The sequence below is a fragment of the Lagopus leucura genome, unplaced genomic scaffold (assembly GCF_019238085.1).
Source record: "Lagopus leucura isolate 7727_CA_CO unplaced genomic scaffold, USGS_WTPT01 Super-Scaffold_100008, whole genome shotgun sequence".
NCBI classification, from domain to species: domain Eukaryota; kingdom Metazoa; phylum Chordata; class Aves; order Galliformes; family Phasianidae; genus Lagopus; species Lagopus leucura.
In genome coordinates this window covers 13,822,312-13,836,419 of record NW_024962265.1, presented here as the reverse complement: position 1 = coordinate 13,836,419, position 14,108 = coordinate 13,822,312, and the positions used below count along the sequence as shown (strand labels likewise).

The following is a 14,108-nucleotide window of genomic DNA, read 5'->3' as shown; positions in this document are numbered from 1 at the left end:
CGTGTAAAACTGTCTAGATGGTTATTTGAAATCATGTTGTTAAGTTTATGCTTAGCATCCTGTTGTTAAAAGGAATGATCCCAGGACTATAATAGGGAAATTGATCTTAGAATCTGCCTATGTATTTTTCTTTTGCTGTACGAGGTTTTTCTTTTGCTTTTGGTGGAATCATCCCATAGTGAACATTACTTGTCTTTTGCTTTCAGTCTGATAGTTAGCCATAGCTGGGCAATGCAATTACGTCAGGATTTTGTACCTGGGTCCTGTTTGTTAAGCTTTTTTGTTCTTTTCACCTTGAGCAGTGGTACAGTCAAATAAGCACTGATGAAGAGCACTTCTGATGTGTTGTTCCTTGCTGTGCAGTGCTTGATGGTGTTTTGTTGTTGCACTGTTCCTCTGACAGCTGGCATAGTACCCTGTGCTTTTCCACTGTATTAGTCTCTTCCAATGAAAAATACAATTGCCTGTGTTACTGCCAATACTATTAATCTACCAAGAATGAAATCCAGATCTAAACCACTTCCTTTAAAAAGTTTATTCTGTAGATTTCTGGTTTTGAAGTTTACATGTATTTTGAATAAAGGCATAAAGTAGTATTTCAGATTTAGATTTACCCATTGCTCAAACTTAGAAGAGATATATTTAAAAAGAAAAAGGAAGAAACCGTTTCTTTTATCACTGTATTGATTATTTTGACCAAATTGTTCACTGTTTACATGCATATACATGGAGTTAATGGACTGCATGGGTATTGCTACAGGCACGAGCTTCAACATCCCCCGTCATTCTTGTTGGCACCCACTTAGATGTTTCTGATGAAAAGCAACATAAGGACTGCATGAGTAAAATTACTAGAGAGCTGTTGAATAAGCGAGGCTTCCCAGCAATCCAGGATTCTCACTTTGTGAATGCTAGAGAAGAATCAGATTCCATTATGAGACTTCGGAAAATCATAATAAAGGAGAGTCTTCATTTCAAAGTAAGCTGCATACTGTTTGTAACATTGAAAACATCCTAGTTCTAGTTAAGTACATATATTTTAAGGCATTCATTAAACACATAATTAAATACATTTTTTGGTGTGGTAACCTTGCCTTGTATAAAATGCAGACACAGCAAAATAATGATGGAAAATTCCCAGTTTTTACTTTATTTATTTTTCTACCAACAAATCTATTTAACAAAGATCTCAGCTAAGTTTCTTTCTCAAACACTAAGACAGAAAATAGAATATTTAATTTAAAATTGTCCATCTTCTTCTTGTGAATAAATCTGATCAAAAACTACCCATTTTTGTTGGTTAGCAATATCTTATTGCAATAATAAATATTGCAAGGTTTCAGGGGATCAGGACAGAAGATTCTGTGATTTCTGAAAGCCAACTAATTCTTTATTTACTGATTTGATATTACACTATGTGATGGAGTTCTTAGGAGGAGAAAAGTAAATGAAAGCAGGAAAAGGCCTCCTGGTTTGAGTGATCCTCCTAAACTGGCAAGTCTGCTCGTAGTTCTGTTGTCCCTAAAGTCATCCCTGCCACCCACCCACTTGTTGCCTAGTCCAGGCACTTGTTGCAGTCCAGGCACAGAGTTGGTAGAAAGACAGGATCCAGTCTATAACTTAAAGAATGTGGGTGTTTTTATTTTTCTGCTTATGCAATATTGATCATATATACAGTTTCATAAAATGTTCAAGAGAGAAACTGATGTCTTGTGCTTCGAAAGTCACAGGCAGAACTTCGTAAATCACAGCATAACCCAGATTACTTCTAAATTATTGCTCTGATGATTTTAATGAGCAAATTCTCTTTTTATGGCTAGCCTCACACTGTTGTGTTACAAAGGAGGGGAAGCGTGGACACTCCTCATTTTCCTCTCTGAGGAACCATCAGCTGAGCCACATCCTTAAACTGCCCATCTTCATTCCACTGTTCAAGGGGTAATTAACCAGTGCAGTAAAAATCATTTCTGTAACACACATGTGCATTCTGACTGTGGTTTAAACTGATGTTTAAACTTCCATATGAAAGTAAAGTAGTCTAAAAGAAAGGAGATGTTTCCCATAAATAATGTAGACACTTTGTGAAAGGAGTTACAAGGTACCTGCCTATGAATTAAGCACTGAATTAAGCACTAAACATGGCCCTCGAATGCTTTGAGTCTTTGAACTTCCACAAGAAAGTAATTACATTTCTGACACAGAAATGCCACAGTGCATTGATATTTAGTTTCTTTGGCAGACTAAGAAGCCAATTGGGAAATGTTAAGACAATTGTTTCCCATTTCCCCCCAGAAAACAACTTATTCAGCACCTCTGGAGAATAAAAAACCTGACTAATGGCTAGCTAATACCAAAGGTCAAAGCATGTGTCCAGGAAGGAACTCAGACTACAGGAAACAGGAACAAAATCCTTGGCTGTGTTGCTCATCTTGCTAGATTTATTCTCTTCTGTTTTCCGCTGACCATCACCATTAGTTGACTGTGGACACTCTTACTTAAGCGACTACCCTTTTCCCCCTCACTTTTATGGAGACACTGCAGATTACAAAGATTGTGATTTTCAAAATTATTCTGTTTATCTGTTGTCCTCTGTTAACATGAGATGCATGGCATTATCTGTTCATACAGCGAATGTTGTCCTTTTACTTCAAATCAAAGCTTCTCTTAGTATCTCTTAGATGTCATGCTAGATTTTTTTATTTTCCTAAGTACATGTAATAGAGCAGTATTTTCTTCTATGCTTTTTCTTTTCTAGAAAGACATGCATACATTACTTCTCAAAGAATTAGTCCCATCTATTTTTCAGAAGCCACATTAGTCAGTAGATGTTCTTATTCCTTGCTGCTGTTACGGTTAGGCTAATATCCATAGCTTGCATCTGAGTTGCAATATTGTTTACACTTTATGTGAATAAATAAATACATTTGATATTATTATTCCTAATTGTACAGATAAGAGATCAGCCAGTGGTTGGTCAGCTGATTCCTGACAGCTATCTGGAGCTGGAGAAGAGAATTTTGCTGGAAAGAAAAAATGTCCCGGTTGAATTTCCTGTGATTGATCAGAAACGATTACTAGAAATGGTACAAGAAAACAAGTTACAGCTGGATGAAAATGAACTCCCTCATGCAATTCACTTTCTGAACGAGTCAGGTAAAACATGATCTTCAGTGTATGTTTTGTTAGCAATTTGTTGTAAATCTGCAGCAGATGAGACTTGTATGGATTTTTAGATTTCACTCAAGGTCGGCTCAGTGTGTTAAACTGAAATGCTGCCCATGGGTAAAATACTGCAGTTTGAAAATCCACATCATTATGTCGTAAAGGAATCCCATGATAAAAAGCGTCACTCTTGTAACAACTTATGTGTTTTGTCACTCCCTGCAAATATCTAATTGCCTGTTAGGCTGCACAGTGCCTGAAGAAAGGTACAATTGTTGTAACAGCTTGAACAGAATGGCAGGTAACAGCTTGTATCAGCACCATACAGAATTCGTAACATTAAATAATTAACAACATAGAGCATAGCTTCACCAAAAATGCCCAAGTCAGATAGAAACCTAACAAAACATCTGAAAATAAAGGTAAAGCTGAACAAACCATGATTTCATTCTACTCTTCCAAGATACTGACATAGATGCAATAACTGAATTTAATGTTCAAATTGATTGTATCAAGTTGCATAAGGAAGACAGCCCAGAGTGGGGCAGTTATGCTGCTTAATATGGAGCATGAGGAATGTGTTGCTAATTACAGTGTGTTTTGTGCAGGCGTACTGCTTCATTTTCAGGACCCAGCACTGCAGCTAAGAGACCTGTACTTCGTAGATCCTAAGTGGCTGTGTAAAATCATGGCACAGGTCAGTCTCTGATTACTTTCTATGTCTACATTCATGAAACTTTTTCCCCTGTACCAAACCACTGTAACTTATAAATGTTTCTTTTTCACTATTTCTGTACATTATTTAGTATTTCTTCATGGCCCAAATTACCTGTCTCTTTCTGTCTTGTTTGCATTCTAAACAACTGCCCATCTCAGTTGTTCCATTTCTTACATAATGCCCAACATAATTTCAGCTGCACTGGATGCAGGAAGACCCATGGAGTAAAAAAACCTCAGAGGTGCACAGTAATCCCACAGGATATTGCAATAGGTGGAGGAGAAAGCAGAAACTCTGGATTAAAGTAGTAATAATGGGTGAGGAAGGGCCACTGTATGCTTGTACTGGTGATGTAGGAAAGTGGATGATGCAGAATCATGTAATAGGACAGAAGAGTAACAGGCTGTCTGCTTAAGTGAATCCATAATGATATTTTGATTTAGAAACACCACTCTCAAGCTTTTTGATAAATATTCATATAACCTAACCTCTGAAACTTTACCTTTCATTCAGCGGAGGAAACAGGAGAACATAAATGTAAGTTTGAGCCTACAGAGCTCAAGTAAAAGTAAAAGCTCAAAGTGGGAGTAAGAGTGAGAGAAGACTGGGGACATGGTGTAGTCTGCACTGCTCTGCTTGTGTGAAGTGCTGGTATGAAGGATCACTATGTGTATGTTCCTTTTAGGCTACACTTCCATAAATTAGATTATAGAATATCTTTCTTATAATATTCTTATAAATAGTGAGAGCTACTGAAGAATGGTAGCATATTAATGGCTTGGACAGGTTAAATTTCATCACTGCTGTCTCCTTGCTGGTTAACATTATGGAAGTCATTGGTTTCACTGTGACATAGAGTCCAGTTTTTCCCCTAAATAATAGACTACCAAATATTTCAGGGAACAACATTAGTAAGGAAAGTACAATCTAATGATGACTGTACACCTCAAATTGTTTTACTTTTTTGGAAAGATTTTGACTGTGAAAGTGGAAGGCTTTTCTAAATATCCTAAGGGAATTGTGAAACGCTCAGATGTGGAAAAATTCCTTTTAAAGAAGAGCAAGTTTCCTAAGATCTACATGTCACAATACTTCAAACTTCTGGAAAAGTTTCAGATTGCTTTGCCTTTAGGAGAGGACCAACTACTAATCCCAAGCAGGTAAGCAAAGACCCATAAACCCATAGAAAGTTATCATAATAAAAACCTCCCAAAGGGCTTGCTAGCTTAACTCATCAGCAGAGCAATTTGGCATTTGAAAGCATATTACATACTTATTAGTAAATGCTTTCGGAGACATGTTAAACTCATCCTCTGGCAGATAAGCTTCCATCTTTGAAAAATAAAATGCTTTATGAGTAAAGTACTTCTTTAATAGTTTTCATGCTCCACAACAAGAAGATTATAATTTAGCCTTACATCATGGTCTGCTGACGTTACAGATATTTATTGCAAAGTAAATTTTTACCGTGAATTCTTGTGACTTATTTGCTTGAAGTCAGAACCAATCAAGTTACTCAGAGGCAGAATCTCTTCAAAACAGAGCAGTGATTAAATGCAACCAAAAAGATGTTGTGAATGTGGGCTTTTTTCTCTGTCTGAAGCAAGTAATGGTTTCTCTGCCTTAGGTACAGATTGTGTGTTAAACAGTGCTTATTTTTCTTAATGAAGAAATTTTTTGTGAGGTTGTGATGAGTTTGAATTATAGCAGAAATTTACTTTATCACAAACAGAGTAGGCAAATGCACTGTCTGTTGCTGGATTGTTTGTATTATTCATTCATTAATGAATACATTTTGCATTGTAAGTAATGTATGCCATCAGTTTGGATAAAGTACATCATTAAACACAGTATAATATTTTTGTTCTTTCAGTTTGTCTGATCACAGACCTGTTATAGAGCTTCCTCACTGTGAAAATTCAGAAATTATCATCAGACTTTATGAGATGCCATACTTTCCTATGGGATTTTGGTCCAGGCTGATCAACAGATTGCTTGAAATATCACCTTATATGCTGTCAGGAAGAGGTACAAATCTTTTGTTTCATATGCAATAGTGAGCATATTTCCTCTAAACATGAGCATGTACATTCCAAAGCTCTAATCCCCAGTTCTATTTTGATCTAGTTATTTTCTGGGCCATTCAGAAATGTAAGCAAAATGGCAGTGTTAATTTTTGTAATTTAGAAGTATCCAGGAGCAATTACTGCATGAGATCTTCACAGTGCTGTGCAAAAGAAAGTGAAGGTGTTAGAGGCCTATTTCTCTCCTTCAAGTGCTAGAAATAGAGTGACTCTTCATACGTGTGCAATACTGTTGTTTGATTCCACAAGGAATATAGGAAAGAAGAGGTTTCCTTCACAGAAGGATGAGTTAATCTGTTCTCCCTATATGAATGTCCAAAAGCTCTGCTTTGGTCAGAACTGTTGATTTTCTTGGAATTTTTCTCTACTTTTTCAGTGTTTTGACTTGAGATTTAGCTCCTGAGCTTTGTAATTTCATTCATCTTTGGTTTTTTATATGTGATTTATTAAAACTAGGGATAAGAAAAGTGTACAAATGCTACTTATAACCATCACCTGAGCATAGAATTCCAGTTGCATCTTGATATACCATGTATGTGTGATGGAGGAACAATTTAAATCACTGATTTTTTTCACACATGGCCTAAGATAACGTACATTTAAAGCTGAATGTACTTAGGCATTTGTTTAATCCCTGCATTTTTTACCATCTCATTAAATATTTAGCTTGTAGCTTTGCCTTATAGAGCTGTTGACACATATTCAGCATTTGTGGGGCTGTTCTGACTGCAAAGTTGTATCCTCCATTTTGTTTCTTTGGCCTAAGTGTACAATGATAATTAAACAAATATCATTACTTATTCTGAATATTTAAAAAAATGACTTTCATATTAGAGATCAGATTTTTAATCAATTTTTATATTTTCTAGCACGAGCTCTTCGTCCTAACAGAATGTATTGGAGACAAGGCATCTACTTGAATTGGTCTCCTGAAGCCTATTGTCTGGTGGAATCAGCTGTATTTGACAACAACCCAGACAGTTTTTTGAAAATTACAGCACCTTCTTGCAGAAAAGGTTAATTATTCCTGAGATTGATTTGTGCTCGAGTTTGATTGCAGCTTGGCATTTTGCTTTCTTGTGCTTTTGCCTTTTGGAATGCAAAATTCAGCTTTATAATTGTATGTTTACCAGATAGAGGCTGTAATTTCCCTGTTTTGGTTTGTTGAAGGTTGCATCCTTTTGGGACAAGTTGTGGATCACATTGATTCTCTTATGGAAGAATGGTTTCCAGGTTTGCTGGATATAGATGTATGTGGTGAAGGGGAAACACTGTTGAAGAAATGGGCTCTGTACAGTTTTGAGGACGGTGAAGAACACCAAAAAATACTACTTGATGACTTACTTAAAAAAGCTGAAGAAGGTACGCATATATCTGAATTTCATTATAGCTATGTTTGTCATGTGCACTTTTAGAGTCCGTGCATCTTCCAGTGCCTTTTGATTGCTGACTGTGCTTTCTTTAAATTCTAATGTATTTTTCTCAGGAGATCTTTTAGTAAACCCAGAGCAGCCAAGACATACCATTCCCATCGCTCAGATTGCTCCCGATCTGATCCTGGCTGATTTGCCTAGAAACATTATGTTGAACACTGATGAGCTGGAATTTGACAAAGCTCCTGAATTTCTCTTGGGTAAGCATTATTTTGAAGCTCTTTTTAGGAGAGCTTACATTGGCAAATCTGTTGAAATCAGTTCTGCAATGTATGAAAGACAATTGAGAGATTTCTCCTCAGCAGAAATGCTTTTTTTTAAGATGCACAGAATTTCAGGCTATTCAGTTCTGAATTTTCCAATAACTTATACAGGGACTCTGTTTTTAATATGTTTTGATTATTGATCATGATGTTTACCAGTGGATGATCCACACATTTTAAAATAGGATCCTTTTGGCTATTTTTGATGTATGACTGATATACCTTTGTTTTTAATATTCTTTTCAATGTTGTTTTTGAAAAGGTGATGGTGGGTTTGGATCAGTGTACCGTGCCTCCTATGCTGGAGAAGAAGTTGCTGTAAAGATTTTCAATAAACATACTTCCCTCAGGCTCCTAAGACAAGTAAGAAGTGATGCTCTGTTTTCTGTAGTGCTGCTTGTGGAATACCAACCCTGGTAAAGAGCTTAAAACACTCAAGTACTGTGCAAGACTATTTCAAAACATTTCAGAGCTATGCTGCCCACAGTATTTCATCTGATTTTACAATTTTCAGGAGCTTGCAGTGCTTTGTCACCTCCATCATCCCAGCTTAGTGTCTTTGCTGGCTGCTGCTGTCCGTCCCCGGATGCTGGTGATGGAATTAGCCCTTAAAGGATCTCTTGATCGTTTGCTTCAACAAGACAAAGCAAACTTAACTAGAACACTTCAGCACAGGATAGCTCTACATGTAGCTGACGGCTTAAGGTAAAGGTGACTTCTGTGCTGCTGTAAAAATACAACTGCAGTTTGGACATACTGAAAATGAAAAGCTAATCTTTTCTTACATCTTCAGCAGAACACTTATTGGGCAGACAAATACCTGTATTTTTCTGATGATTATCTGATACAGAGCACAAATTTTTTTTATCTGTTTTTATGTTGTGGGTTTTTTTTCTTTTTTGTGGTAATAAATGGTGCTCACAGAAGCAGAGATATGGCAAAAGCATTGATTGGAATTTGCTATGTGGCCATGGATTCTATATTAAAGTATCACAGAAATGAATTCAGTTACATTTTTACGTTTCTGAAAGTCCACAAATGTCTTCAGAAGCTCTGGAAGTGTGACCATGAAACCACAAAATCTGCAAAATTTGCACAGAAAGTTCAGCTTGTGAGATTGTTGTCAAACAGCCACTGACACTGCAGATAAGACTCGGCACTAAAGTTCTACAGTGTTTGTGTGGCAGTAAATACTGTATCAGAACAATTCTGAAGCTATTATTTAGTAAGGCAGGGCCGTGTTGGTGATTCTTCACTTTTGTGTTACACAATATTTCACATCTGAAACCACAATTTACTGTTGTGGGAACGATGCATGTAGTGTTTGTGTACACGTATCCCTGAATTATGAATGCTTCTAATAAATACTTCTTTGGTTAACAGGTACCTGCATTCAGCAATGATCATTTACCGTGATCTAAAGCCTCACAACGTGTTGCTCTTTACCCTGTATCCCAATGCTGCTGTCATTGCAAAGATAGCTGACTATGGCATTGCCCAGTATTGCTGCCGAATGGGAATTAAAACCTCCGAAGGCACACCAGGTCTGGAAAAATGCTTTGGCTTACATCAATTCAAAAAAATAGTAATACTTTTTTGTTTAAGTTTGTAAGAAGCCTCCTGTCTACACTGTAGTTGAAATCTCCGACTGTGGTCATGCTCATATTCTACATTGTGGTATCGGATTTGTACCCCTCAGCATTTATTCCTTTTGTGCTGTAACCCCTCTTAGAGAATTACAAATCATAGAATCATAGAATCCTTAGAGTTGAAAGGCAGAAGTCTTCTTTTAGTATAGATTTTGAGGTACTGAAATTATACTTCTAAAAGTGTTTGTTGTTTGAATTTTCAGTAATGCATGGATAGGTCTTTTGTTTGTTTGTTTTTTAAGGCAATGAATACCTGCACTGTTCTCTCACTTGCAAGAGAACTATTTAGCATCAGTCCTAAAGCACTGAGCACTTGAAGAACTCTGAATGGTTCCTTTAGGTCTTTGAAATTGTTTATGACATATGGCCTCAAGTGTTAGCTCTTCAAAAAGACTGCAGACTTGTTTTTCATTTTAATTTTTATGATAAATAAATTATTTTATACCTACTGGTGCAGGAGGTCTGTAATTTATGTACCATCTCCTTCCTTTACATTGATTACTGATGTTTTGGTTAGTCTGCCACATGCAAACTATTCCAGCCCAGAAACAGTGTGACATTTTTTGTTTACTGCCTCTGATATTTTCATCAGTAAGTGTTTACTCTTACAAGAACAAAGATGGCTTCAACTTGGTATGAATCATAAATATTAATGATTTATTTGCAGGATTTCGAGCACCAGAGGTTGCCAGAGGAAATGTTATTTACAATCAGCAAGCTGATGTGTATTCATTTGGCTTGCTTCTCTATGACATTTTAACAGGAGGAGGTAGAATAATGGAAGGTGTGAAGTTTCCAAATGAATTTGATGAGTTAGCAATACAAGGAAAGTTACCAGGTATGCCTTGTTTCTTCCAGATCTAACATGAAACCAGGCCATTTGCTTCATTTCCTCTAAAAATAACAGCTCTTGTTTTACGTTGTATCTGATGTTGATCGAAGTAGAGTCCAAACAATAACACTTTTTAGAAACTTCTATTTCCACACAGTCTTAAATAGTGAGAAATAAGCATCTATTCAACGTACGTTGGTTGTAATTTCAAGGCATCAAGTTCATTTTAGAAAGAGATAGAGATTTTCCATACTTACAATTTTGCCCAGACCTAACTTAGATGAGCATTGCTTGAGGTATCTTCTAAAGTCATGTCTGGACTTGACCCTTGCCTACTACTTTTTAATGTATATCATGCAATGTATCATTAAAATAAATCTACTTCTCTTCTTTGATCATGATACATTACTGATTTTACATGATACATTATTGAGGAGCTGATACATTATTGAGGAGCTGCTTATCTCACAATCTTTTGAAAAATCTTATAAATGCACTGCCTTTAAGAGCAGCCACTGCCCGTGAAGGTTTTAAATAGTAATCCCCTTGAATGTGTCAGGCACTGGGAGTCCCTGCCTAGCTATGTAGCATTCTTCAAATACCAGATGCAGTGCAATATGTGGCTGCTGGTAGCTGAAGAAAGGCTAAGCAGGGTGAACATGATGTAGTCAGCTGGACAGTGTAACTCGGTGTTCTCATTTATTGCCCTGCAATAGAGGATAAGAAATGTTCTTTAAGGCTGAAAAGTCACTCCATCTAAGAAAGGGCGGTTATATGACTTCTCTATTTGAGAGATAGAGTTCACACATTTTCAACTCTGTAAAGAGAATAGTCCAGTTCATAATAATGATCAGAAGCATTAATTACTGGGGATAATACAGCTCCATCTGTATACATGGTCATCTTTCATATATTTCCACCACAAAAAGGACTGGCTGAGTTCACAAGTAAACAGAGCCCATTGTTTGCTAAACAGAATATGTTCATTTGTAGGTTTTACTCATTAACTTACTAATTCATGTTACCTCTGCCTAATGGAGGACTGGAGTATCTGCTGTACATGTTGATGAGTCAAGAGGAAAAGCAGTACAAGCACTGGTACTCATGAGTGATTTGTTCCTCCAGTGGTCAGCACCTTTAGTGATAAGATGCACATTCAAAGCACTGAGTGGGGATTTAAACTTCCATATCTCATAAATACTATTTGGAGTTGCTTATCTGAACTGCTATAGCATTTATTGAACACAGGAGAATAAATCTGGGGAAAAGAAAAAATTGTCGATAGGAATTGAAGACTACAGACAGAAATTACATGCCCTGGAGTGGTCAGCGTGAATCTTAACATAACTCACACATATCTGATTCAGTCCTCATGAAAAGGGACTGAATCCATTTACTTTAACTGCTTTTAATGAGAAGGACTCTAACTCCATGACTCTCATTTTTCTGTGATAGCAGATGAGCAATTCCAAGCTGTTTGTTCTGACATTTTGCCTCAGAGCGTGGTATTACTTAGAGCAGTTTTGTAAGAAGTTAGATGGATTCTTAAATTAAGGAGAAAGTTATTCAGAACTTGTAGTTCTGCTGTGAGAGGCTGCCTAAGAAGTTATCTTATTTTTCATTTAAGATCCTGTCAAAGAATATGGGTGCGCCCCCTGGCCTAAAGTGGAACATTTAATTAAAAAATGTTTGAAGGAAAATCCTCAGGAACGGCCAACATCTTCCCAGGTATTACTTAGTGTGTTTATTAGTATTTCTGTGATAGATGACACCGTGAGGTAATTGTGCTATCTAAAAAGAAATAGCAGGTTTTCATTAGTAAGAGGCACAGTGTTTTCAGTGTTGTTCTCCTTCTCTGGAAAGAAAACAACCATGGAATACTGCCTGCCCTTATTACCCAGGATAAACTGTTCCATTCAGATCTACCAACCATTTATTGCAGCCTTCTGTTTTTCCTTGTTTTGCTCTGTAATGATGATAGTGCAACAGAGTGCAGATTACTTCATAGTTTTTACTAGAATTATGCAAAAAGGACTTTGTTGTATAATATCAGCACAGATTCCTCACACTGTTCCATGCATGTGAGAGGAGGAACAGTGACGTGGATCTGAAATCTACTGTCTGTTATCACACATCACAGTGCTCTTTGATGTGAAATTTTGAAGCATGCCTTAATCCCACTGATGTCCTGAAAAATAAGAAAATGAAGGTAAAGTTGCTCGTTGAACATTGCTCATTAGTAACAATATACAAATTAGCTAACAATATACAAATTAGCAGACTTGCTGAGATAGCATGTCTGTATTCCATAAAACATTGTTATCCATCCCTTGTTATTTATTTAGCCCTGTACAAGCCCTTGTTATTACCATGTGCATGCTGTGGCTTTCTTTGTAGGTGTATGAGATTTTGAATTCTGCAGAGCTTATCTGTTTGATGAGGTATGTTTCAATACCCAGCACTTCCACAGCAGAGTGCATGGTAGCTGCCAATCAAAGCTGCAAGAAGGCAGGAGTCTGGATAGGCAATGGGAACACAGAAAAAGCACAGCTTTCATTTGTTAACCTAAATACAGATGGACATACTTGTGAGGTATGTGTGAAAGTTGTCATTTATTATAACTTCATTGGCACCCAGATGTGTTTCAGAAGAGTTAACTGCATTTGAACAGTAGGATATTGCTTCTGGACAGTTCAGCTTTGAGAGATCTTGGCAAGAAAAAAGATTTCTTGTAAATGAATCATCCTTGCATCCATGAAACGTAACAGAAACACTCTCTTATCCTCTCTTCCTGCCATCCTGCTTGAACTTTTGACTAATTCTCTTTTCAACACCATGTTTCTTTCTTACACTGAGATGGGGATTGGAACATGATGATCCGTGGGATCCCTTCCAACCCAAGCCATTCTATGATTCTATGGAAGCTATTTATTTCTAGCATGGAGGCCAGGACGAGAAGTAATAACAGTACAGCTATTACATACCCTTTGTGCCTCCACGTCCCCTAATAGTCCAGCTAGTCTCTTAACAATTCCTCTCTTCCCAGGCGTGTCACCTCCTTCTGACACTTTGGGTGATAACCTTCAGCTCTCTTGATTTGCTTTTTGTTCGTGCCTGTCGTGTGCCAATAGGAAAGTTTTACCCAGGCTTGATGAGCTGTGATATCCATGTGTTTCTCTTCATCTTCCAGAACTGAGTATGACTCATCATCAAAGCTTTTTAAATTGAATTTCCATAAAGTGACTGCCATCTGTTGAGTGTGATACATTTGAATTAGTAGACTTGGTATAAATTGTATGCCTTATTTTTCTAAAACTGAAATGGGAAAAAAAAAAAGTTAGACCTCTAGCTTTACTGTTAGCAACTAAACTGAACCAATATTGTGTAGCTCCGTTTGCTTAATGCTCTGATGGCTTTTGAAACCTTCATTAGAATAGGGAGAGAAAGTATTTTTCCCAGTGTTCATCTTAGAGATTTTCCTATGTGCCGCTTGAGGCGGCCTTCCCAGCGCTATGAAGATAGATGTACAGGTGAAGATTGTTCTGCTTATCAGGAATTAGATGTCATGGAGAACACCTTCATGGGAAGACTCAATGCCCAGGAAGTTTGTACCTTATTTTTGCTACCAGCAATTTACTACTGTTTACCTGCATTAAGAACACAACCGGTTTGCTGAGTGTTTTATTGTTTTTTTTCTGACTCAGGATATTGCAGATAGTAAAATTTTAAGTTTGGCGTTGGTGACCCTTCCTACTGAGAAAGAAAACTGGATTGTGGCAGGAACCCATTCTGGTTCTCTGTGGGCAGTGAACACAGAAGATGAAACAAGACGGCACCGTCTGCAGAAGATGTCTGATTCTATCACCTGCTTATACTGTAATTCACTTTCCAAGCAAAGGTGTGTATGGCTTTTAAATATTTTGTGTTACGCTTCAAAAGTGCCACAGAACAGAGATGTTCAGAAAGT

At 37.1% G+C, this 14,108-nt stretch overlaps 1 protein-coding gene across 2 annotated transcripts in view; it reads left to right on the top strand.

The window, feature by feature from the left end:
* The window catches only part of LRRK2 (leucine rich repeat kinase 2), a 63,732-nt gene that overhangs the window by 39,605 nt on the left and 10,019 nt on the right, over window positions 1–14,108 (top strand). For both annotated transcript variants that reach the window (XM_042872429.1, XM_042872430.1), the window contains 15 exons: window positions 761–979; window positions 2,952–3,153; window positions 3,771–3,859; window positions 4,853–5,040; window positions 5,754–5,908; window positions 6,834–6,980; window positions 7,135–7,326; window positions 7,451–7,597; window positions 7,923–8,023; window positions 8,175–8,365; window positions 9,044–9,204; window positions 9,977–10,147; window positions 11,769–11,869; window positions 12,539–12,733; window positions 13,846–14,039. In XM_042872429.1, coding sequence (XP_042728363.1) covers window positions 761–979; window positions 2,952–3,153; window positions 3,771–3,859; window positions 4,853–5,040; window positions 5,754–5,908; window positions 6,834–6,980; window positions 7,135–7,326; window positions 7,451–7,597; window positions 7,923–8,023; window positions 8,175–8,365; window positions 9,044–9,204; window positions 9,977–10,147; window positions 11,769–11,869; window positions 12,539–12,733; window positions 13,846–14,039 — 2,453 coding nt within the window. The remainder of the gene's footprint in view (window positions 1–760; window positions 980–2,951; window positions 3,154–3,770; window positions 3,860–4,852; window positions 5,041–5,753; window positions 5,909–6,833; window positions 6,981–7,134; window positions 7,327–7,450; window positions 7,598–7,922; window positions 8,024–8,174; window positions 8,366–9,043; window positions 9,205–9,976; window positions 10,148–11,768; window positions 11,870–12,538; window positions 12,734–13,845; window positions 14,040–14,108) is intronic.